The sequence below is a fragment of the Leptodactylus fuscus genome, chromosome 4 (genome assembly GCF_031893055.1).
Source record: "Leptodactylus fuscus isolate aLepFus1 chromosome 4, aLepFus1.hap2, whole genome shotgun sequence".
NCBI lineage: Eukaryota > Metazoa > Chordata > Amphibia > Anura > Leptodactylidae > Leptodactylus > Leptodactylus fuscus.
Genome location: NC_134268.1, coordinates 156,160,839 through 156,187,351, shown reverse-complemented (window position 1 = coordinate 156,187,351; position 26,513 = coordinate 156,160,839). Strand labels below are relative to the sequence as shown.

Sequence of the window (26,513 nt, the reverse complement as noted above, 5' to 3'; positions counted from 1 at the left end):
CCACCCTCCCCCCTGTCTCCCTAGATAACCTATTCCACTCACTACCAGAAGAAAGAAAACAGGGACTAGCCATTCCACAGACACCAGAAAACTTGGTAAGTATTGCGAAGGATAGGGGAGTTGGAAGAGTGACCATTCCAGGGATATGGGTAATTATAGTTTTTTTTTTTTTTAATTAAAGTAAATTAGAAGTTAGGCAGGTGGAGATATGTTTTAGTTTATCCTGGACAACACCCTTAAAGAGCATTATATTGTGGGAGGCAGAAATGGGAATGATTAATGATAATCTCTGCTGCCTCTATTGCAAAGGATCATGGCTCCCAGCTCTTTCACTATGACAGCAGGCTAGAGAAACCTTCACCCCCTGCCTGCTGTCGAAATGAAAGAGCTGGGAGGCAGGGTTCTGGAGAGTAGGAGGACGTGGTCTGGGTTTTGGCCTGTGATCCACCAGTTGAGTATCCCTGTTATATGGGGATATCTTATAGATGGAAACTTCAAGATCAGTTGCGTAACTAAAGTCTTGTGGACCCTGATGCAATCTTTTGTGCAGGGCCCCCTACCTCATCCCTATAGTAAATTCTTGATAGTGATGATTATGGGTACTAAGGAATTTAATCAACCTTAGTGTGGTTAGGGTAATCTGTGGGTCTCCTGGGATTATGGGCCAGATAGAAGTTGCAATCTCAATACTGATGCCAGTGTTTATTGGCCCATTAAGGCTCCTGGGCCCCAGTGTGACTGCATCCTCTGCACCCCCTCAAATTATGCCCCTGCTCAAGATCCTTATCTGGAAATATAGTGAGCCAAGAGAAATAAATTATATATACTATATGTACATAACAAAAATAACCACATACTTGAATATGCAATAGTTCTAAACAAATTATAAGCAGATCATTAAAATATAACACATTGGGGATATTTACTAAAATTATTTGTAATTTGATGGCAATGTGTAAAAGAGAAACTTGATAATGTCTATGACTGGTTATACTACAATTTACTTGACTTTTTAGTTTTGAAAAGCAATAAAAATAACTATAAATATTGTATTTACGTCTGCAGCAGATAATACCATTGATATAAAAATAATAGTCTTGATTATGTGTTGACTTTCATATAGATATTTTGCCATTATTTTCAATATATTTCGCTTGGCTAAAAATAAACTATTAACCTGTATTTGCATATCACAGGAACAGAAAGAAAAACTGGAAAATATCAACTCCAAAGGAGGAAACTTGACCCATTTCCAAAGTCAGATTCACATCTTTCAAATTATAGATCTAAAAGCATTAACACACTTTAAAGATTGGCATGGCCATAAATCTAATTTCCATATCAATGCCAGCCAGGCTATTATAATTTCACAATCAATTCTGCAACACATACATAATGTGAATACTCAGAATACCATAATGAGAAAGTCCGACTTCTAAATCTGGAGTCTTCACTTAGCTAGGAAAATAAATATGCAAATATTCTTTGTTGGATTGAATTTGTTGGTCCGTACAATCGATGTAATCAATTAGACTAAAGATAGGGCTTCAGTTTTTAGGAAGCAGTAATTGACGGTCAAGCAAATGAATCTGATGCTCTATTTTACGTGTCAGTGCGAGCGCTTCCAATATCAAAGGATTGGGGAATTTTAATTAGTAGTGTATATAACTTGGAAAGCTGCTAAGTCTAAATGATCTATTGATGGTATTCACAGTTGCTCACAATCTGCCATCATGAGGTGTGATATTTCCTATACACAATTAAATTACAAGCACTTCTCCTAATGAAGCCTACTACTGTTAACCTCTTGTGTGTGTCAGAAAATAGCTGCATGAAAGGACAATAATTGGTAATAATAAGGAGTACAGAAGTACATTCAAATGTAGGATGTCAGCAACAGAATTACAGAATGAACCACTGTAATGATATAACATAACAGGGCACATTCAGAAGTTCTGTCTAATATGTAGACAGTGTAAAGGCAAGGTAGTCTAAAGAGGTACTGCATTTACATTAGCTCATTCGCCAAGGTGTATTTGGTACAACATTAGATATTTTTGGTAAATATCAGGAGTACAAAATTTATTTTACTACGTATGTAATCTAACAATATAGTCCTACCAGGCAATGTCTGCCTCCATTAGTTTATATAAGTTTATTCTGGTTTATATGTCACCATATACAAATCCTATTGCATATCTTCAGTTTCATACACAATCCTATAGAAGCAACACTGCACAATGATCCATTATAAGTATTACTAGAAGCAGCATATGAGAGTACAGGTAATTCCTATACATATGTAGTCCTCAGTCACTGACATGCCATGTGTCTCCATGCAGTCTATTGTACATGGATCATGAGGCCTTTCTGTAAGTGACTTGTCCAAGGGACAGATTTACTAACCCTAATATTTAGACAGTGTACATTGATAGCAGGCAGTCTGAAGATATGCCCCATTTACCATACTTACCTCTGTCTGATAACTTATCACTAGGTATATAGGCAAAAGTGGTAAAAAACCTGGAATACAGTATTGTGGGCTACTGAGGTGGCAGAAAAATGCAAAGGGAAAGGATTGATTATATGAAAATAATCCTTTACTGATTCATAAACACTGGCAATGTGTTTCGACATTTAACCGCCATCTTCATCAAGCCAACCAAAGGACAAAGGGATGTTGAATGTATCAGATGTTCTGTTACATTCAACATTCCTTCATCCTTTGGTTGACCTGTTTATTTCATCCTTTGGTTGGCCTGATTAAGACAGTGGTTGAGCATCAAAACGCGTTTTCAGTGTATATGAACCAGTAAAGGATTATTTTCATATAATCGATCCTTTCTCTCTGCATTTTTCTGCTACCTAAGCAATGCACAATACTATATCTGAGTTTTTTTCTCAATTTAACCAGTGTCCAGTCCATTACCATCAACTTTTTGTTAGTTAGTCTCTGGGATGTGCAGCAGCTGAGTCTACCATTGGTATCACTATTGGTTGCGCCATGATTGGTTGACCAAGCTCGCAACCATTTCCTGAGGCGCTGTAAATTATTTTCCTTTTGTGGAAATTCACTAGACAAGTTAGACCCTTTTGTCTTGCTTTATACAACGTCTTAGTTGGGTTACGGTTAGAGATGAGCGAATACCGTTCGATCGAGTAGATATTCGTATGCCCTCCCACCTTCCCTGGTGCTTTATTTGCACCAATAACTGTGCAGGGGAAGGTGGCACAGGAAGAAGGAAAACGTAGGCATAAAAAAAAAAAAAAATATAGGAAAAAGTCATGGGCTGGCGAAATCAGGTGACCTTGGATTTATAAGAATAATGTCAGCCATATTCGTGTCAGATGCGGTTTGGAGTTAGTTAGGGTGAGACATTGTGTTGAGGGTGAGAAAGATTGTAGCTTCTGCTAGGCAAGAAAACATTAATCAACAGCTCTTTTCAGAGCTACACTGCAGGAACAGTGTACACATACACTGAACCTGCCAATGATGCGTCAGGGTAGCATCAAGGGACAGGGGCGGGCACTGGATGTGGAAATTCATCTGGGGATCCAGTCCACAGTCCAGGTACTGGAGAGGGCTCCCCCAAGGGCCTGAAAGTTAATGTTTTAGGGCTCCCCCCAAGGGCCTGAAAATTAATGTTTTAGGGCTCCCCCAAAGGCCTGAAAATTAATGTTTTAGGGCTCATCCCCAAGGGCCTGAAATCTAATTTTTTAGGGGTCACCCCAAGGGCCAAAAACTAAAACTCTGCTGGTTAAAGGCTCTACTCACTCCAAGGGCCAAAAAGTAAAACACTGCTGGTGCAAGACTCTACTTACCCCAAGGGCCAAAAAGTAAAACACTGCTGGTGCAAGGCTCTACTCACCCCAAGGGCCAAAAACGAAAACTCTGCTGTTTAAAGGATCAATTCACCCAAAGGGCCAAAAACTATCCTGGTTAGAGGCTCAGTTCACCCAAAGGCCAAAAACTCTGCTGGTGCAAGGCTGAACTAAGTTAAACTCTGCTGGTTAGAGGCTTAAGTCACCTCAAGGGCCTCAATCTCTGCCGGTAGCTCAGCTTAAGGGACTCTAACTTAATTTGGAAGGGCTCACGTGAAGGGCCAGAAAAATAATTTTTGGAGGTCTCACCACATCACACACAATGACAGTTCGGGGTGGGGGCTGTTGGATTTCCCATTGCCAATGCCATCTGTGGTTGTCAACGTGATTTAAAGGGGTGCATGCTAATATTTCTTTAGCTTTAAATTTGTGTTTCTGTCCATACTATTGTAGAGGAAAGAAGGTTTCCAAGTATTTTTCAACTTTCATAGAGGTTCTATTGAGTTTGTAAAGTGTCTAGTTGATAAGCTGTGATAGTGGGGTAATACTGGGGCTTGGGCATGTTAGATGCTTCTCCTGCTGTCCCAGTTGCATTCCAGAGGTGTTGGCATCATTTCCTGGGGTGTCATTGTAGACTTGTTGACTCTCCTTAGTCGAATTGTGGTTTCCCCGAAACGAGCATTTTTTCCCCATCGACTATAATGGGATTCGATATCCGTGGAATAGATGAATATCGAGGTGCTACTCGAAACGGATATCGAATATTGAATATTTCACTACTCTCTCATCTCTAGTTACATTGAATCAATATTTGTACCAACATTTTTTTCCAATTTATTACAAATTAAGTCACATCCCTTGCCCTTAAGCAACGTCCTTTTCCTTCCTGAAATGGGACTATTAAAGGATTATCTTATCTTAAGCCAATCCCATTTGTACTGAATCATAAGGGCAACTAAAACACATAATAAATGTGGCAAAAGCCATTTACAGTACATTACTCCAATTTTGTGGTGAAAATGAAGTCAAAAATTTGCCACAGTTCCTGTAGCTTAGTAAATCGCCCCAATGTTTTTTATGAAATCCCTTTTTCTTAGCATTATAAGTAATAATCACAACATAAAACTGGGAAATACTTGCTAACTGGAATTGGAAGTTCTTGTTTAGACACATCTTTAATAATACTCCATAGAGATGAGATTAATATACCAGAATTTAACATTTGTATTTTCGGTAGATTCAGCAGCACCATGATGTTATATATTTAATGATTAGGAGATGACTTGCCACATCCTCGCAGCTTTATCATCTCCCAAAGTTTTGACAAAGGCAGTAAAATGTACCGCATGCAATTATTTAAAACTGTGCTTATTTAGATGGATGAAAGAACCGTTCACTTTTTGATTAGAAAATAAAACTATATTCTACCCGATATTGCAAAGATATGAATTCATTTATTAATTTCAAACTAATAACTAAATCTGATAGTTTCTGCAGACATTAACTTCTCTAATATTTTGCACAGATTAATTCTGCAAAAGGGAATTTGAAATTTGACAACTATAAAATAATATAAATGTTTATGGTTCTGAATCTTATTTTAATAAACATATCAGTGATTGAAACAAGAATTGCTGAAAACTATACTGCATGTGAAAACGCATGGGATTACTGCACTGTACAGCGACAGGGAATCCAGTAGATGAATTGCAGTTATGTCAATTTTAGGCTAAAGCTCCAATAAAGCGCTGCGGGAAAAACTGCATCGCGGTTCTTCCCGCAGTACTTTAAACAGAAAGTTTGCGGAGACTTCCTCCTTCCTCCGCATTTATACCTATAGGGAAACTATAGAGAAACTGATGGCGTTTCCATAATAATTGACATGCTGCAATTTCCAAAACTGCTTTTGGAAATCACGGAGTGTCCACACAGCGGTTGTTCCCACAAAGTGGGCATGGTATTTGCTAGAATCCAATCCACTTTGCCTGTACTGTAAAACGCCGCAATTAATAAGATAATTACTTATATTATTACAAGGTTTCTTATAGTGACATGTACTATGCATTTATGAAAAGTTGTTTGCTTTAAAATGTTAACATTTTCTTGACTGTTCATTCATAATCCCATGTGAAACATAAAATGTACTCCTTTATAAAGCACATGTGCACCATACAGTTCAACAAACTAAACTAATATTAAGCATAGAGTAGCTGAGTTAAAAACTCAAGTCGTGAAAACTAAAACCTGCTTTTGCAGACCCCAGAGAGAACACAAAGTCACTGTCTGCTGCTAAAAAATTGTGACTTAATCCCAAAACCTGGTAATAGCTATACGTGGATAGATCTATAAAAATTTTAAAGGGATTATCCACCTTATCAAAATTGATGGCTTATCCTCAAGTCCCCTGCAGATCAGCCACATTCCTGAGCAAACAGCTCCTGGCATTGTGCGCCGCACATTTGCCGTATTATTATTATCAGCAATTTTGAGTACTGCAACATTCAAGTCTATTGGACATCACTTCAAAACTCAAAACTGTCTATTAATACTATAATGAGTTAGAAATCCAGTACCTAGCATGTCATTTTTAGGAGATGTATAACTCCTTCTAAGGCTGAGTTCACATGACCGCTGCTGTCCACCCTGGGGTTTCTGTCATAAAGCCCGGGGAAACTGGACAGGGGACGGCTTGCTGGCAGTCAGTTTTAAAACCAATTCATTTGAATGGGTTTTTATAGGTGACCACTGGTGTTCGTATATGGCCTCTCCACCAGGAAACTGTTTTATTTTTTTTGCATGGATACAAAGTCCTACATGCAGGACTTTGTGTCAGTGCAAAAAAAAACAACAAAAAAAAAACGTTTGCAGGCAATGCAGGCATAGAGGCTGCATACGAACATCGGCGATCAACCATTCAAATGAATGGGTTTTAAAGCTGATCGCCAGCAAGCTCTCCCCTGTCCATTTTCCTGGGGTTTACGACGGTAACCCCAGGGCAGACTGTGGTGGTAGTGTGAACCCAGCCTAAACTGACTATGTATATTAAATAAATGCAACCTGATTCTCCCCATTGGCCGAGAAGGGAAAAGATAAGGATTGGAAAGTTGGATTACAGTTGGGATTGTCAGGGAGGTAACCCACTGCCTAAGATATTTAATTCTCAACACATACAAGACTTGTAAGCCTGAATGTGTATGGCAGGGTTGGGAGCAGCGCCGCACCTCCCATGAGGCGACCTGAAGCGACCGCTTCAGGCGGCGCTATGCCAGGGCCCCAGGGAGGGCGGCATTTTTGCTTACCTAAGCCAGTCCAGGGCAAGCTGTCCTGGACTGGCTTAGCACCGACCGGTGGATTGGGGAGGCCACTGGAGCAGCGCGGCTCCAGCGGCCTTCCCTCACGCTCAGGCAGAGAGCAGGTCCTCTCCGTGGCTGCTCTCTGCCTGCGAACGCAGCTAAGCCCCGCCCCTTCTCTTAGCCCTGCCCCCCGTTCGCTCCGCCACGCCCCCTCCTCCCGGGGGTGGGGGGGCGGCTTTCTGTCGTTCGCCTCGGGCGGCGAAACAGCAAGGTTCACCCCTGGTTGGGAGGGAAAGCTGTCATTGACAGGTATTTAACTGACCGCTGTCTCATGCATATGACCAGTCTTAGATAGCTTCAAGGATCAGGAGCGATTTTTCTATTCTATGGCAAACTGGCATTACATAACGGAAGGAAAGATTAAGTATAAGTCTTTGTTTTTGGGTCTATTAACTATGTAATGTAACTATGAAAGCTTTATTTTCCCTAGTCTCATGTTCTTAAATGTGCAAATAACATATTTTGAAAGTAAATATCTCAAAGTATAGCAATCATAAGTAAACTAAAAGTGAAGCATTTACTTAAATATTACTATACAATTCAGCTTGGTATTCCATCCTCTTTTGTTGCCAAATGGCTCAGAATTCCTAAGTGCTCGTATAAAAACAATTTCACAGGTAATGAACAGCATGGGTAGGTGAAATGATTAGATTCCCATTTAAATTCATGAATTTCACAACAGACCGAGCTACAGAACAGTTTAGTAAATAGTACAGGATTCCTACACTTCTGGCGTTCATGGAAATTTAGTTTTTCTGATTGGACAATGTGTTTCATATTCTAATTTATAACTACAGGCATCTCAAACTAAAACTACTGGAGGTAACAGCAATATATGCAGCGCTCAAGAAAGCATTATTTACACTACAGCGGTGATGATTTATCTACAGTAAAGATCTCTGGAGAGAAGTGATAGCACTTGTATGAGTTTGTGCTTCAACATGTAAAAGATATTTATACAGCTTATGTATAGTACATGAGTATATGAGGTATGACTGGCCTGAAGATCTATGTAGGGATAATCATATCTACTTTGGGTCTGGGGGTGGCTATTTTGGTTACATGTACTTTATACATATTCATACTAGATCTTATTTCAAAGATCGGGAATTGTAAGTAGTACATTTCAACAAGTCTCTTGAAAGACCAGAATTGTTTAAATTACAGATGTTTTAAAATTTGTATGGAGATTAATCTTATGATTTTAAGCCAGAACCTCTGGTGGGAAGCCAACCCAAGACTGGTTGTAGATGACCATAATTTGACGTAAAAAGGAGCACTAGGAAGCAGAGGAGATCAAGTTGAGAAGTCAAGAGGTAATGGTAGTGAGAACTAGAAAAATAGAACACAATAATGTGTGGGATACATAATTCAAGGACAGATATATCATTATACCATAAATACACAAACCTTCCTAATAAAATCTAACTGTCAAGTACAAGGGACCCAGTGTGGGGCCCGCCAGCATTCTCCCTTTATTAAATGAACATTGGGAAGCTTATAGACTACACAAAAATAAGCGAACAATGGGCATAATATAGAATACCTATACACCATCCTACATTGATTTCAAATTAAAAAAAAAGCATATGTATTACTGTAAATCAGAAGCTGGTTATACAGTGAAACACCTTTGAGAAAAGCACCTAAAACTATATTGTAAAGTAGACTTCTAAGGAAATAGTGTTTTTAAAGAGGACCTTTCATGTCCTTGGGCATATGTGGTTTTATATACCGCTAGAAAGCTGAATTCAGCGCACTGTCGGCTTTCTCGTTATGTGCCCAAGGTCAAGAGCTATCTGTGCCGTTACCAAGACCTCTTCACTGTCAGAAGGGTGATCCTGACAGTCTATCTGGGAGCACCCCTCCTGACAGTACTGTCCATATCACTATACTGTCAGGAGGGGTGTGACCACTCAGTCATGACGTTGAGCGGTGAGGAACGCCCCACCCCTGCTGACAGTACTCGTCCAAAGACTAGTACTGGCATCTTGGCTGGGTGGTAAGGAACGCCCCCTCCCAATATAGCACTACACACAGTATAGTCAGGAGGGGTGTTCCCAGTTAGACTGTCAGGAACACCCTTCTGACAGTAAAGAGCTATTGGTAATAGCACCGATAGCTCTTGGCCCGGGACACATAACGGGAAAGACGACAGTGCGCTGAATTCAGCGCACTCTCAGCTTTCTAGCGGTATATAAAACCGCATGTGCCCGAGGAAAGGTCCTCTTTAAACATGTATAATATATGATAAAACTGTAAATCTGTTCTTGATAAGGGAGTGGTCTTTTCAAGCAGGTGCTCTTTTACAGAGGTTTCACTGTATATAAAAGCAGTAGCTATCGTCATTATCATCATATTACATGGTTCATTACTTATATACTTTCAGAGCTATCCATGTCCATATGCTTTGAAGGAATTGAAATTCAGTAGAGAGTTTCATAATTATGAAGAAGACTCTCGGCCTACCTGGTGAGTTGAGCAGTCTTGACATCTTGCAAGAGTAGGAAATATATTGTTCACACTTCTCAGCGCTGTTTGTGATGGTGGAGATCTGATCCATTGATGCGTTGTAATTCAATTGTATTACAACTCTTTTCTCTTTGCTGGCACCAGGTACTGATGCTTCAGGTTTCAAATCATGGTACAGGGTTGTCCATACTTTATCCTCTGTGGAAATGAGAAAATAAGTTGTGTGAAAATTATGACTGGATTTCATAGTTTTACCCTAAAATCTGGAGTAGAGGAGGAGAAGAGCAATAAAGTCTTTCATGATATACTACCTGTTGGTTTTAAAACTCTTTGAATATTACAAATGCTTAAAAGGGTTTCAATGAAATAGAACAAAAGATGTACATTCATTGGTTTGATTTCTTGCTGCTCCAGTGCTCCCTCTCCAGCGGTCCTTGCTGGCATCTGTATTCTAGTCTTGTGGTCATGTATATTGACATGTTCAAAAGAAGAAGTCAATCACTTATATATTATATAAGTGTATATGGACATAGAGAGCTGTCCATCTCACCACTTTCTGTATAAACAATACAGGTCCAGGTAGCACTCTCCTAGTGTTATGTAGGTTGCTAAGGTTCACTTTCCATGTAGGACTAACCACTACCAATGAATGTCAGAGACTTATATCTTCTTTGGGAATGCCACCCAGGATCTGCATCCTTTAAGAACCCTTATTCAGATTGTTATAAACCTTTGATACTTCTGTAGATACCTGATGATGGGGTTGTCACCCAAAAGACTGCAGTGTAAATATAATATCTATGAGCGGTGTCTATTGAAATAGTAAGCAAACAATCCCTGGTGTGCTCTTCCACTTCTTCCTTCGCAGATATTCTATATAATTCCTGTTAGCAGTTAAAGGGATTATTCAGGGTTTTGAATTTTACATAGCTGCTCCAACCATTTGATGAAGTTGAACCCAGAGGTTCTGGGCTGGTTCATACTAGTCCCATAGCCCTCACCTAAAGAGAAGAGCAGGGATGAGTCGGAGTGACCCGGGTGTTGGGGCTGATTCTAATTACGTGAACTGGAGTCCATTTTCCTCAAATGCCAGGAGCAGATAAGTAAAATTCAAGAGCCAGGATAACACCTTTAGGCTGAGGACCCACATTGTGGAAACACGTTGCTTTTTGTTGTAGATTTTTCAGCATTTATTGGGGCAAAGTCAGTGGTGGATTGAACAGAAGATAGACATATAAGAGCTTCCTAGATATGTCCCATTCCTTTTGTATCCACTCAAGGGTTTGGCAAAAAAAAAAAAAAATACAGCAAAATCTGCAACAAAAAAAAGCTGTGTTTCCACAAAGTGGGGGCCTTAGCCTTAAAGGGATTTTCCAGGATTTGAAAAAATGGCCACAAGCAGGAAATATTATAAAATAAAGAAATAACTCTTTTCACCCATTATAAGCTGCACTGGCTCCAGCATTACTGTTCTGGTGGTCCCCACTGTTCCTCAAGCAATGATATCACATGCATCATTCACCCTACCATTACACCTACAGAAGTTTTCAAGTCACCCCATTCTAAATTCATATGTACTGATATGGATTTGTTCCACCTTTTGAAGCTAAACCACATTCACGTTTCTGGGAAGAGTTTTGCTAAATTTTGTAGAGTGTGTCTGAAAATATTTGCCCATTCGTCCAGAAGAGCATTTGTGAGGTCAGACATGAGGGCCCGTTTTGCTATCTCCATTCCTATTTATTCTTAACCAAACTGGAGAAATGAATTATGCTCATCTCAGTAGTAATGCATCAAATCTGAAGGCAATAACTGGCTACAACATGCACACAAATCATGTACTGTATATAACATCATTGCTTCTGGACTGGAATGGAGCACTGGAGTCATTGGAGTATTAGACATAGAAATACATATTATAAGAGGTTTATTGAATTCATTATATTTTACCCTTAATTACAGGTAATCTTATGCCTGTATTTATTCACCCTGTTATATTGGTAACTAAGTGTTACGGTTCTGTGTGTGTGTGTATATATATATATATATATATATATATATATATATATATATATATATATATATAATATTTTAAGCAACAGAACCTCTAGTCTGCAAGACACTGCAGTGAGGTCCACAGGCCCAATGGTGGGCGGCTGTATGCCTGAATAGTCCTCTACCAGTTAAACTGCACTGGCAGATAAGTGATGCGATACTTAATGTGACCAAGCAGCAAGAAAGCCCTGCCAGTTAACCTCACTGGACAGGTGCAACCTACAGCTGAAACAGCAAGGCTGCCAAGGGTTAACGGTCACCCCAGGTCAGCAACTAAACATGCTCCTGCAACAGCCAGGAGAGTGAAGGAAGTTTGACAGTGAAAGAGGCTAACTAAGAGCCCAAACCTGCTGTAACTCTATGGGCTGGAACAGAGTCTACTGCTCCTAACCCTGGTATAGAGCTGTTAGTTCAGGAATTACAGGTTACTAACTACAGGCCTAGTGTGAACCCCTGCCTGGATACTGAAGCCTAGCCCTGAACTACTGTCCTTTAACAAACTTCAGTCATTCTGATTCAACGTGTGAGCGCCGGGTGGGCATCGGCTCACACTATTTAAAGGCAAGTTCCCGCCCAATAGGGGTGGTGGTCATGACCTCACCGCTCAACTCAGTAGGAACAAAATGGCACTTAGCCTGCGAGCGGCTCCGATAGATCTGAGCATGCTCAGTTGGCCGAAAGCTGACATACACTCCAGACACCTCACTATCCGAGGGCGAGGGCGAGAGTTAGATTGACCCGCAGGTGGCGCTGTGCGCTGAGCAAGAACCCTGTGGGACCCAATCCTAACACTAAGGCTAGCCTATTATAAAACAAATGAATCTCTTAAGAATTAGCTAATATGTGTTAATCTCTTTTATACAAATAACTAGCCAGAAAGTATCATACTATATAAGACAAAGTATCCTCCCTTGATGTCTTGTAACCCCTGACTGGCACTCTTGGGGCCATTTAGCATGTGCAATAGTATCTATTAATCCTACTCTGATAGGGCAGTTGACAGTACTGGTGACACGTTCCCTTCAAGGCAATGTGACAATAAACTACCCATATATTATGTCTGAGCATGATCTCATCATTTGATAACATTTCCTTTAGAACCTAACAAAAGTTTCCTATATATGCTTCCATCCTACACATAATGCTTCTTTTAACTTTGTGATTTGGCAATGACATTTTTATTGCTTCTGTCTAATGTACTCATAGTACTGATGACATTGCCAGTGTGGTACTTTGCTAAAGTCTTAATTGCTACAAGTTTAGGTGTTTAGGTCCTTGCTACATATTCTACAAGTCACAAAATGAGGATAAAGTACCACAGAATTGCTCTTTCCAGCCACGTCGTAAACTTATCTTAATTCTGAATACACAATTTCATCAAACCCTGCTCATTACTTACTTGCTCATTACCTGGAGAACTTGTAAATGTGGCAATGAACAAACCCTGGGTAAACTTTTTCATTAACTGTCTCACATAGTCTGGGAAATAAGTGAATATTTAAGCTTATTTTGTTCTCTGAGTGAGGTACTTGCTTTGCAATGCAGATGAAAACAGTGCCAAATAACACAACAGCTACTGTATGTGGGGAACCAGATCCCCTTGTGAGTTAGCAAATGTCATTCTCTGCATGGAGACCCCTGGATCATCATGAAGTGATCTGCAATGTCATTGACTGTGGAGCAATCCACCTGGTCTCACAAAATGAGGTTATCACTTGATATTTTCTCTTCTCGTCTCATTTGCTCGCACTGTCTCATGAAAGCTTGCTATATTACCATACACAATGTGCCTGTGTTTTCAAATAAACAATGTATCTTCCAAAACAAGTTGAAATTATACAATGTAGATGAAGAATTTTATTTTTTCCCCAGCTGTTCCCTTTTTCTGAGTTGAGCAGTCGCCAATAATATTATTATACATAGACATGTAAGAAAGAATAAGAAAATTATTAAAAATACTTTCTTATAATCACCAAATGTATGTACTTCCAACCATCCAAGACGAAAGGAAGAAAAGAACAAAACCCAAAACACGTCAGTAAAAAGTTTGACCCAGAGAACAGACCCTTATCTGTTCTTGTGGATAAACATGTCCAGGTAAGTGTATCACAAGTTATATATCAATTCTAAACACAAAATGGTTTTGTTATACTAAACTGATATGCTAAGTGTCCTATTTGTGTCCATGTGTGAGTTCCCCGTATGGGTGAACTGCAGACTTTCTAGGCTTTTGTTAGGATGTTGTGATATTGTGTTGAATTAAAGACAAATATTTATTCTTAACAGAATTGGAGATCAGTTAAGTGTGATCACATCTGTACAGTAATAAATCCCAGGAAAGAGTAACCGTAAGAATTTTCTCAACAAGAAATTGGTTAAGAGCAGCCACTTCTAACAATGAGGAGTCTTACCACAAATATTATTTGCTTGTATATCATTTTATCATATATCTTTTTTATCTTCTTTAAGTTTTAGCAATTTTATACTTTAACTGTATTATAGGGACTTGAAATAATCTGAATGGTAAAGTTATCTGTCATGTCTTGTACTGAAGATTTTTTGAGTATGGTCAATCATAAAATACCTCAAAAGACATCACTTTATTGGTAGAATATCTCATTGTAACCTAATACAAGAGCATGCTGCCTATTTATAGTTCATTTTCATAGGTATAATGCCTATATATCAGTAACAAATAACTTGCATTTTGTTATTTATGCTACATGACATTGTAATGTTCTATTACAGCTATACTACAGAAAATGCAGATATATAGCTTTGGAAAAATCTGCATCTCATTAATGTTTTGGAGCCACTTCTAGTTTCATCTTACAAATATTACTACAAAATACTAACCAATACACTGCAATGTGACAGTAACCTAAGGCTAAGATCGCAAACGTGTCTTTTACATGTGACATATTATATTATGTTTACTTAATTACATATAAGATGATGAATAAAAAAAACATTAATAGGTTAGAGATTGAAACATTTTAAGAACACCCAACCTCTCAAGAAACATTATATAAATCAGCAATACATCAGATAACACTACATTAGTTCAGTATGTGCGCCCTGGATTTTTAGTAGCTTTTCTCAATGCATGCTGTCTGATTTTCACTTTTCCCTTAGCTAGTGATTTGTTCCTCCTTTGTAAGGGCCCGTTTACATCTGTGCCCTGGTCTCCGTTTTTCAGGTTTCAGTTTCCTGCCCAAATCTGGACAGGAGACAGAAACCTGCAGGCATTTTTCAAACCCATTCAAATGAATGGATTTAGAAAGTGTCCTGCCGTTATCGCCTGTGAGCATTTTGTGCTCTCTGCGGCTAAACCGTTTTTTTTTTTAACCGGACACAAAGTCAGACATGTAGGATTTTGTGACGGGTTAAAAAAAACGGTTTTGCCATGGAGAGTACAAAACACTCACCGGCACTCACGGTCTGCCGGGTTTCCATCTTCTATCGGCAGAAGACGGAAACCTGAAAACAGAAATTGGGCGCTGGTGTGAACCCAGTGTAAGCCTCCTTCTCTTATACTCAGAAGCATCAGCTGGACATTATAGAGAAAGATTGAACCGCATTGTGAATAAAGTGCTTGTAGAAAGGTACAAGGTTTAGTGTTACTTGGAGCAGCCTCTGTCTGTGTCTGTCTGTCTTGTTTTACTAATTCCTCCTCCCTATCACCTCTATAGCCTGAGATATACTATAACACCTCTATGACCTTCTATACCACTTACTCTATCAAGATGGAATTCAGCAGGGATTTCATAGTGAGTATCAGGGTAGTGGCAAACAAAGCAGAAATGAGGCAGTGGAGAAAAGAGCATTTTTCTCTGATTAGATATATTAGAAAGCTTCTTATATATACTTGTACTACTGATTTTAGTAATGTTTATTGAAATGATAGTGAATATTTCAATAGCTATTCAATAAATGCTTTTCCTTATCTTGATGCTAAGAAAGTGAACTGACTTCAGAGCAACAAACCCTTTACTTGGCTGTATCAATAAATAAAAGAAAGTCCAGAAAATGTTTGTGTGTAAATGCAGCAGAAGGTTTATATAAGGCCCATCTTTATTATTTTAGTGTTACTATACCCACATCGGACATTTTACTAAACTTTAAGTTTTCCATTGACACCCATACAGATGTCATGGTCTGTGCTTTTATGAGCAATTAGTTCCTTTTCATATCACAGTTCACAGCACTTTGCTTTGCAATAATATTGTAGGTCTTTGGGGGACTGCTAAGAGTCAAAAGCACTAAAGTGAATTGGTATAAAAGTATCCAATTCCATTACTGAAAAAAGTGTGCCTAAGCAAAAGATCGGGTCATGGAGCCGTAGATCACACAATATGATGAAAACTTTTATTGTAATTTTCCAACAAATATAAGCGTAGTCCACAAATATCCTGAAATTTCACGCTTTTCCCTTTTAGTTGATGACATTGAAAATCAATAATGTTTTTGAAGTTATTATGTCAGCCTTTTTCCAGAGACAAAAGAGAAATGATATGAAATCAGATTTATTCTTTCAATAAACACAATGTTATTAAAGTGAACCTCCCTTTTAGACAAATATGTTCCAGTCAGTGGGGCATAAATGTCAAATGTACACAGATAGCAAAGTTTAATTTGACACTTGACTACTGTACACTATGTATAGACCTTAAATTCAAATTAAAGTGGTTGTATGTGATAAGACGTCCATTTAAAGGGAGTCTAACACCAGGGTGAAGCATATTAAATCAGCGAGACAGTTAATTCACATTCACCAGAATGTAACACCTTTTTCCCCATGAAAAGTTATGCATCCATTACCAAAATATTAATTCATTCTACAATATACAAATGAGCACTGAGGACCATTCCATTGCTCCAAGCTGCTATGTCCCACACTGTTCTAATACAGGCCAGGCAAATTTTAACATAGCTCTCTGGACCTGTCAATGCAGGAAGGAGGGAGGATAGAGCACAGCAGTGTGGAGCATGCCAGTTTGGAGCAACAGAGCCCTCCTCAGTGCTCCAGACTGCGCATTTGTATATTGTGAAATAAATGAATATTAGAGATGAGCGAGTATTATACGATCGAGTAGGTATTCGATAGAATACTACGGTATTCTAAATACTCGTACTTGTACCACTCGCTATCCGAATGTAAAAGTTCGAAGCACTGCTATACAGTCGGCCAATCAATGCTGGTTCTTCTCCTACCTTTAGAAGTCTTCTCCGTGCAGCTTCCCCGCGGCGTCTTCCAGCTCTGAATTCACTCTGCCAGGCATCGGGCCTGGGCAGAGCTGACTGCGCATGTCCACTTGTAGTGTTGGCATGCGCAGTCGGCTCTGCCCAGGTCTGATGCCTGGCAGAGTGAATTCAGAGCCGGAAGATGCTGCGGGGATGCTGCAAGGAGAAGACTTCTTGGAGGATCCAGCCCGACCCTCACTCGTGGACTCGTGAACGAGCATTTTCCCGACATAGACTATAATAGGGTTCGATATTCGATTCGAGTAGTCGAACATTGAGGGGCTACTCAAAACGAATATCGAACCTCGAACATTTTACTGTTCGCTCATCTCTAATGAATATCTCAGCAACAGAGAAACAAATTTTCATGGGGAAAAGGGTATTACATTCATTGCTGAGTTGCTGGATTAACATGTTTCTGCCTGCTGATAGACTCTCTTTAACGATGTATTTACAGTCAAAACCAGAAACATTTTGATGACTGTTTTTATTTAGTACAACTTGGTTTTAGAAGTACAAAAAGAAATCCAATAACATTGTTAATAATGGAACTTCTAGACAGTATGTAGCTATGGATGTGTCCATTTTTAACTGTCATATAGTTAAATGGTCGCTAATTGTTCAGACAAGAGTCAATGCACATGGGAGGTGCTGATTCTACTCACGGCCTTAGACATGCATGTAATCTGCTGAAACTGAGCATTCTGCTGCATTTTCCAACTAACACTGTAAGACAAGTATACTATTTCTATGTACTTGTATGTACTTCTGGCTACTTGAATGGTTAAAGATGGGATATTATTCACAGACAGCAGCATCTTTACTGACTACATGGTGGATGTGAGAATTTAGCTCTTATATTGTAGTCACTTTGACTTTTCTCAGCTATTTGTTTGCCCTTGTACAGTTACTTCTGGCAGAATTACATGTAAACAAACCAAACTAGTTTTAATCGAGAGGGGAGGGAGGCAGATTGCTCCTTATGGTACATGTCCACAGTCTCAAAGACAAATGAAAAATGTGTTTTAATCAAAATGTGGAAATTAGGAGCAGACAAATGGCTAGGACACTATGTATGAAGGCTTATACAGGCATAGAACAGACTGCCCAGCAGAACCCTGCACATATTTAAGCTTTTTATGAAAACTCAGGTACCCTTTAATTAATAACTATTTAAGCTAGATTAACACCTGCATTCGGGTTTCCATTTGGGGGTCCACTTCCCAATTTCACAGTGTAATGGGCAACAGAGTCCCCCAGTGGAGAGCTAGCACAAGTGTGAGTCTAGCCTAACCCATTGTGTAGCACTGTGTATCTAAAGAAAGAAATGAAGGTGTTAAGAAATGTGTAAAAGATATGGGTACTCAAGAATGTGCACATCTCTTCTACCAAATAGTTCTGTTGAATAGTCCATAAATATTACTGTATGTGTCTATACTGTACTTTATTTTGGATTTGTTTTCAGATACCAGCAAATCCTAATCCCATCTGATATTGGGTGAATCGGCTCACAGCGGCATGTAACATCACAGAGAGCACCAGACTCTCTGGTCTTCTTCTGAGACTTCACACATCCAGCGGAGGAAGAAACAGATCACATGATGCCTTAAGGCTCGAAAGAGGTTAGGGAAGGTAAGTATAAATGTTTTTTATTTTTTACTCCTCCCTTGGGTCTACCCCTATAATAATATGGCGTCTGAAGAGACCCCAGTCTATAATGATTAAATGTCCATTTCTTTCCAAACCAATTTCAACTGAACCAGATGATCGCTTTGTCTGAGCACTTCACAAAACAAATCTTCAGAGGTTCGTCCATTCTTAAACCTAACCCGTTAGCATTTTTGATAGCCAGATTGTACTATGCTTGCCCTCAGCACTCCATGCAGCAGACATAGCTCCAGAATCTCTTGAGCTAATGACCTGTTAGCAGCAAGTATAGAAAAAAATATTTTCTAAATATTCTTGGTTACACATGCTGGACCTTGTAGTACATACTAGCAGGCATATCTTTTTGAAAGTATTAGTGGTCATGTTGAGATTCCAGATGAAATTCTATTATTCAGCTCTCTTTAGCCAGTATATTTTTGTGATAGCTTACATAAGTCTTACTGTACATGTGGACATGGAGGAAACTAATGCAGCTGCTGTGCCACAAGGCCTATGTAATTTGCATGTAAGGTATCATTTGCATACTGTAAATCTGGCGTGAGTGTACTGGCGTTATGGAAAAGCTGTGTACTGGGGGCTTTACACCGGCATGTGATGTTCCCTGTAGAATTGTCATATGATGGTAAAGGACCTTTTATCACTATGTGTTGCTCCATCTGGTGCCATATGTCAGAAAATATCTCTGTAATGTTTCTGTATATATTTCTGAGTGAGTCCCCATGCACTTCTTTGGGTGCAGTATTACAGGTTTATACAGCATGAATCCATTATATTGGTTTGTCCATGAGGTCTACTGTATAAAACACTCTAAACTAATAAACTAAAATTAAGAGACTGTAATACTACTGCAATATCCCACATTGCTTTAACATGTTATGTATAAGAATCTGTTCCGCAACCCCATTGGGAATTTAGGCAACACATTTTTGTCAGACAATGGAGAAATATGAAATACTTAGAAGTTATTTTAGTATTTTCTGTATGTGTGACTGCAGCCAAAGTAAATATTTCTGTCTGTAATTTTTTAGTTTTACAATTTAATTCATGGTGACCTTTGCTAATTTTACAAAATGTCTTCAACATCACATCAAATATGTCAGGGACAAAATAGCCTAAATTATTCCCACTCACAGTCGTTGAAGCACTTCTTATATGCACAGCTAATGGCTTAATTTTCTTCTTCTTATTCTACTCTGAACATCTTGCTGGCACACGATGACCTACATGGTGCCAGTAAAAATGGTTTGTGTTAATGTGTCCAGGAACTTAACTTCAGATGCTTTGTCGGTCAGACTGAAGAAAAATGAAATGAAGAATGGAACAAATAAATAATTCTAAAACCGGCAATTACATTTTAATGATTATTTTTTAAGTTTTAGCCTCTAGAAAAATATATAGCGTATAGTATAGCATCACTTATAAAATAAAATAATAAATATTTGAGGCCATTAGATAGGGATGTATAGATCATACAAAAACTTAGACTCATACATTCATTTGTACCCCCATTCAAAAATAAAAATAGCATTTTTTAATCCTTAGGTGTTATTAGTGAGTGCTCTTTTCTCCCCAAGATGTCTGCTGTCTCTGCCGCAATGTCTTAGTCAGGGTTTATTCAAAGGAATCTGAGGAAGGCCTGTAATTTGGCCATTTTCCCCAATGTGGGACTATTAAAGGATTATCTTATCTTATTTTCACACCATTGAGAGCTTATGGCAATATTCACGCATTTATTTTTGACAGCCCATGTGAACGGCTCTTCAAAAATATGTAATAATTTGAAAGGTTTCATGAGTTACTCAATGGACTCAAGTCTATGAGACATCCATGAAAACAGGTGCCACAAGGATGCAAATCAACTGTGAAAGTAAAACCATTGCATCCTTTTTTTTCACAGCCAATTTATGTCATCATCCTGTGAATATAGCCTTATAGACATTAAAAATAGACGATAAGTCATGTGAATACAGTCTTACAAATACACAATAAAATGGGAGCAGATTGAGAGGATGCATTTCCTACTGCAATATGGCTGCATTTCCTCTCCCATTGGCTAAAGTAGAAGTTGCCTACAGTTGTAGCTTCTGATTTACTAATATATGGTAATTTTCTCTGTTTTACATTGGAGCTGTTTATAATAGTCATAGGTTTTATCCAACAATATGTACACATGTAAACAATAGATCACCACAGATTTTATATTCTAAATAGAGATGAGCGAACAGTGTTCTATCGAACACATGTTCGATCGGATATCAGGGTGTTCGCCATGTTCGAATCGAATCGAACACCACGTGGTAAAGTGCGCCAAAATTCGATTCCCCTCCCACCTTCCCTGGCGCCTTTTTTGCACCAATAACAGCGCAGGGGAGGTGGGACAGGAACTACGACACCGGGGGCATTGAAAAAAATTGGAAAAAGTCATTGGCTGCCGAAATCAGGTGACCTCCATTTTAGACGAATAGTGGATTTCAAATCCGGGTCATATGAGAATGTGAACTTTGTGACTATGAGACAGGGATAGCTGTACAGGCAGGGATAGCTAGGGATAACCTTTATTTAGGGGGGAATGTTATTAAAAATAACTTTTTGGGGCTCTATCGGGTGTGTAATTGTGATTTTTGTGAGATAAACTTTTTCCCATAGGGATGCATTGGCCAGCGCTGATTGGCCGAATTCCGTACTCTGGCCAATCAGTGCTGGCCAATGCATTCTATTAGCTTGATGAAGCAGAGTGTGCACAAGGGTTCAAGCGCACCCTCGGCTCTGATGTAGCAGAGTCGAGGCTGCACAAGGGTTCAAGCGCACCCTCGGCTCTGATGTAGGAGAGCCGAGGGTGCACTTGAACCCTTGTGCACCCTCAGCTCTGCTACATCAGAGCCGAGGGTGCGCTTGAACCCTTGTGCACACTCTGCTTCATCAAGCTAATAGAATGCATTGGCCAGCGCTGATTGGCCAATGTATTCTATTAGCCTGATGAAGTAGAGCTGAATGTGTGTGCTAAGCACACACATTCAGCTCTACTTCATCGGGCTAATAGAATGCATTGGCCAGCGCTGATTGGCCAGAGTATGGAACTCGACCAATCAGCGCTGGCTCTGCTGGAGGAGGCGGAGTCTAAGATCGCTCCACACCAGTCTCCATTCAGGTCCGACCTTAGACTCCGCCTCCTCCGGCAGAGCCAGCGCTGATTGGCCGAAGGCTGGCCAATGCATTCCTATGCGAATGCAGACTTAGCAGTGCTGAGTCAGTTTTGCTCAACTACACATCTGATGCACACTCGGCACTGCTACATCAGATGTAGCAATCTGATGTAGCAGAGCCGAGGGTGCACTAGAACCCCTGTGCAAACTCAGTTCACGCTAATAGAATGCATTGGCCAGCGCTGATTGGCCAATGCATTCTATTAGCCCGATGAAGTAGAGCTGAATGTGTGTGCTAAGCACACACATTCAGCACTGCTTCATCACGCCAATACAATGCATTAGCCAGTGCTGATTGGCCAGAGTACGGAATTCGGCCAATCAGCGCTGGCTCTGCTGGAGGAGGCGGAGTCTAATGTCGGACCTGAATGGAGACTGGTGTGGAGCGATCTTAGACTCCGCCTCCTCCAGCAGAGCCAGCGCTGATTGGTCGAGTTCCGTACTCTGGCCAATCAGCGCTGGCCAATGCATTCTATTAGCCCGATGAAGTAGAGCTGAATGTGTGTGCTTAGCACACACATTCAGCTCTACTTCATCAGGCTAATAGAATACATTGGCCAATCAGCGCTGGCCAATGCATTCTATTAGCTTGATGAAGCAGAGTGTGCACAAGGGTTCAAGCGCACCCTCGGCTCTGATGTAGCAGAGCTGAGGGTGCACAAGGGTTCAAGTGCACCCTCGGCTCTCCTACATCAGAGCCGAGGGTGCGCTTGAACCCTTGTGCAGCCTCAGCTCTGCTACATCAGAGCCGAGGGTGCGCTTGAACCCTTGTGCACACTCTGCTTCATCAAGCTAATAGAATGCATTGGCCAGCGCTGATTGGCCAGAGTACGGAATTCGGCCAATCAGCGCTGGCTCTGCTGGAGGAGGCGGAGTCTAAGATCGCTCCACACCAGTCTCCATTCAGGTCCGACCTTAGACTCCGCCTCCTCCAGCAGAGCCAGCGCTGATTGGCCGAATTCCGTACTCTGGCCAATCAGCACTGGCTAATGCATTGTATTGGCGTGATGAAGCAGTGCTGAATGTGTGTGCTTAGCACACACATTCAGCTCTACTTCATCGGGCTAATAGAATGCATTGGCCAATCAGCGCTGGCCAATGCATTCTATTAGCGTGAACTGAGTTTGCACAGGGGTTCTAGTGCACCCTCGGCTCTGCTACATCAGATTGCTACATCTGATGTAGCAGTGCCGAGTGTGCATCAGATGTGTAGTTGAGCAAAACTGACTCAGCACTGCTAAGTCTGCATTCGCATAGGAATGCATTGGCCAGCCTTCGGCCAATCAGCGCTGGCTCTGCCGGAGGAGGCGGAGTCTAAGGTCGGACCTGAATGGAGACTGGTGTGGAGCGATCTTAGACTCCGCCTCCTCCAGCAGAGCCAGCGCTGATTGGCCGAATTCCGTACTCTGGCCAATCAGCACTGGCTAATGCATTGTATTGGCGTGATGAAGCAGTGCTGAATGTGTGTGCTTAGCACACACATTCAGCTCTACTTCATCGGGCTAATAGAATGCATTGGCCAGTGCTGATTGGCCAGAGTACGGAATTCGGCCAATCAGCGCTGGCTCTGCTGGAGGAGGCGGAGTCTAAGATCGCTCCACACCAGTCTCCATTCAGGTCCGACCTTAGACTCCGCCTCCTCCAGCAGAGCCAGCGCTGATTGGCCGAATTCCGTACTCTGGCCAATCAGCACTGGCTAATGCATTGTATTGGCGTGATGAAGCAGTGCTGAATGAGTGTGCTTAGCACACACATTCAGCTCTACTTCATCGGGCTAATAGAATGCATTGGCCAGCGCTGATTGGCCGAATTCCGTACTCTGGCCAATCAGCACTGGCTTATGCATTGTATTGGCGTGATGAAGCAGTGCTGAATGAGTGTGCTTAGCACACACATTCAGCTCTACTTCATCGGGCTAATAGAATGCATTGGCCAATCAGCGCTGGCCAATGCATTCTATTAGCGTGAACTGAGTTTGCACAGGGGTTCTAGTGCACCCTCGGCTCTGCTACATCAGATTGCTACATCTGATGTAGCAGTGCCGAGTGTGCATCAGATGTGTAGTTGAGCAAAACTGACTCAGCACTGCTAAGTCTGCATTCGCATAGGAATGCATTGGCCAGCCTTCGGCCAATCAGCGCTGGCTCTGCCGGAGGAGGCGGAGTCTAAGGTCGGACCTGAATGGAGACTGGTGTGGAGCTATCTTAGACTCCGCCTCCTCCAGCAGAGCCAGCGCTGATTGGTCGAGTTCCGTACTCTGGCCAATCAGCACTGGCCAATGCATTTCTATGGGGAAAAGTTAGCTTGCGAAAACCGCAAACTGACAGGGATTTCCATGAAATAAAGTGACTTTTATGCCCCCAGACATGCTTCCCCTGCTGTCCCAGTGTCATTCCAGGGTGTTGGTATCATTTCCTGGGGTGTCATAGTGGACTTGGTGACCCTCCAGACACGAATTTGGGTTTCCCCCTTAACGAGTTTATGTTCCCCATAGACTATAATGGGGTTCGAAACCCATTCGAACACTCGAACAGTGAGCGGCTGTTCGAATCGAATTTCGAACCTCGAACATTTTAGTGTTCGCTCATCTCTAATTCTAAACACTCCTTTGTATAATTTTAAGTTTTCTCATCTTAATTTGGATAGTTTTGTATTGCAGGACCCCTCCTGGTCTCCATCTACACCCTCGGCCTTGGCCAATTCATAGAATTTCATGGTTTTCAGTACCAAAGCTATGCTGATAAAAAGATAAAATGGGAGAGACATCGAGCACCGAGGGTGATTCCTTTTGGTAAGATGTGATGTCTGTTTCCAGCCCCAATTATCCTGGTTTATCTTGTTCAGTAATGAGACCAGCTCATCATGAATATCTTCTACGTTAGGTTGTCCATGCCCACTAATGTGCATGAAGATTCGATCACAGTAAGTGTTCTTATTTTTCTCCAATTCAATCTCTGAATGAACTCCTCTGAAAGATGGCCTAGGCACTGCTGCAATGGCAATCACTGGCTTTTCTTGTTCTGGTTCCAAAGAATCTTGTGTCTTACTTGAAGAAGAGACAATCTTAGGCTGTCTGCTGGTTGCTTGTGCTGCAGCATTTGGAGTTGGGTCTGTCAGCCTTGTGATGAACTCCTCATTCTGGATCCCATTACTTTCAACAGTCTCTAAAGTCTTTTGACACTTATATTTGGCTCAGTCGCAGCTACAGAACATGCCTTGGAAGGCAAGGTTTCCTTTAGTGGCTCCATCTCAGCAGGATGATGATGAACCTTGGTTAAATCTGGTGTTGGAAGGGAAAGTGGTTTCTGAAATACATCTAAAGTACTGGAACATGTTGTTTGGACTATTAACACCTAATCAGAACCCTTTAGAGGTAATGTAGAGTCTGATATTGGATGATCATTACTGATAGTAGTGGTTGCAGCCAATTCTTCACCTTTGCAGTCCTCTAAATAAAAGTTACCCCTAGGACTTGATGCCAAAATGTTATCAATTTCCCAATCCAAATCAAGGTCAATGTCTGGGTCCTCAGTCCAATCCACTGCAACAATCCCACACAATGAAAGTGATAGTTTTGGAACCACCGTTATAGGGTCCAACAATTTTAAAGGGGCTAAAACTCTGCTGCTGCAAGGCTCAACTCACTTAACGGACCAACAAATCTCTGCTGGTTAAAGGCTCAACTCACCCAAAGGGCAAAAAACTCTGCTGGTGCAAGGCTCAACTAACTTATCATATATACTCGAGTATAAGCCAAATATTTCAGCACAGTTCTTGCAATAAAAAAGTCCCCCTTGACTTATACTCGAGTCAGCAAAAAAATTATTATTTTTTATTTTTTTAGGAGGGGTGGGTGGGGTCTATGACCAGCTGCAATATCAATGTATAGAATCTCCCATAAAATAGTGGGGAAAAAAAGAAGCTTTAAAAATAAATAAATAAATAAATAAATAAATAAAAGTTCTAAATCACTCCTTTCCCTAGAATACATACAAAAGTAGAAAATGACTGTGAAACACATACACATTAGGTATCCCTGTGTCTGAAAGTGTCTAGTCTACTGAATATAAGGTATCTTCAGTAGAGATGAGCGAACACTAAAATGTTCGAGGTTCGAAATTCGATTCGAACAGCCGCTCACTGTTCGAGTGTTCGAATGGGTTTCGAACCCCATTATAGTCTATGGGGAACATAAACTCGTTAAGGGGGAAACCCAAATTCGTGTCTGGAGGGTCACCAAGTCCACTATGACACCCCAGGAAATGATACCAACACCCTGGAATGACACTGGGACAGCAGGGGAAGCATGTCTGGGGGCATAAAAGTCACTTTATTTCATGGAAATCCCTGTCAGTTTGCGATTTTCGCAAGCTAACTTTTCCCCATAGAAATGCATTGGCCAGTGCTGATTGGCCAGAGTACGGAACTCGACCAATCAGCGCTGGCTCTGCTGGAGGAGGCGGAGTCTAAGATCGCTCCACACCAGTCTCCATTCAGGTCCGACCTTAGACGCCGCCTCCTCCGGCAGAGCCAGCGCTGATTGGCCGAAGGCTGGCCAATGCATTCCTATGCGAATGCAGAGACTTAGCAGTGCTGAGTCAGTTTTGCTCAACTACACATCTGATGCACACTCGGCACTGCTACATCAGATGTAGCAATCTGATGTAGCAGAGCCGAGGGTGCACTAGAACCCCTG

General features: G+C 40.9%; 1 protein-coding gene across 1 annotated transcript in view; it reads right to left on the bottom strand.

Annotated features, from left to right (window-relative positions):
• The window catches only part of CNTNAP2 (contactin associated protein 2), a 1,390,705-nt gene that overhangs the window by 385,033 nt on the left and 979,159 nt on the right, over nt 1-26,513 (bottom strand). The window contains exon 13 of the mRNA XM_075271239.1: nt 9,645-9,845. Coding sequence (XP_075127340.1) covers nt 9,645-9,845 — 201 coding nt within the window. The remainder of the gene's footprint in view (nt 1-9,644; nt 9,846-26,513) is intronic.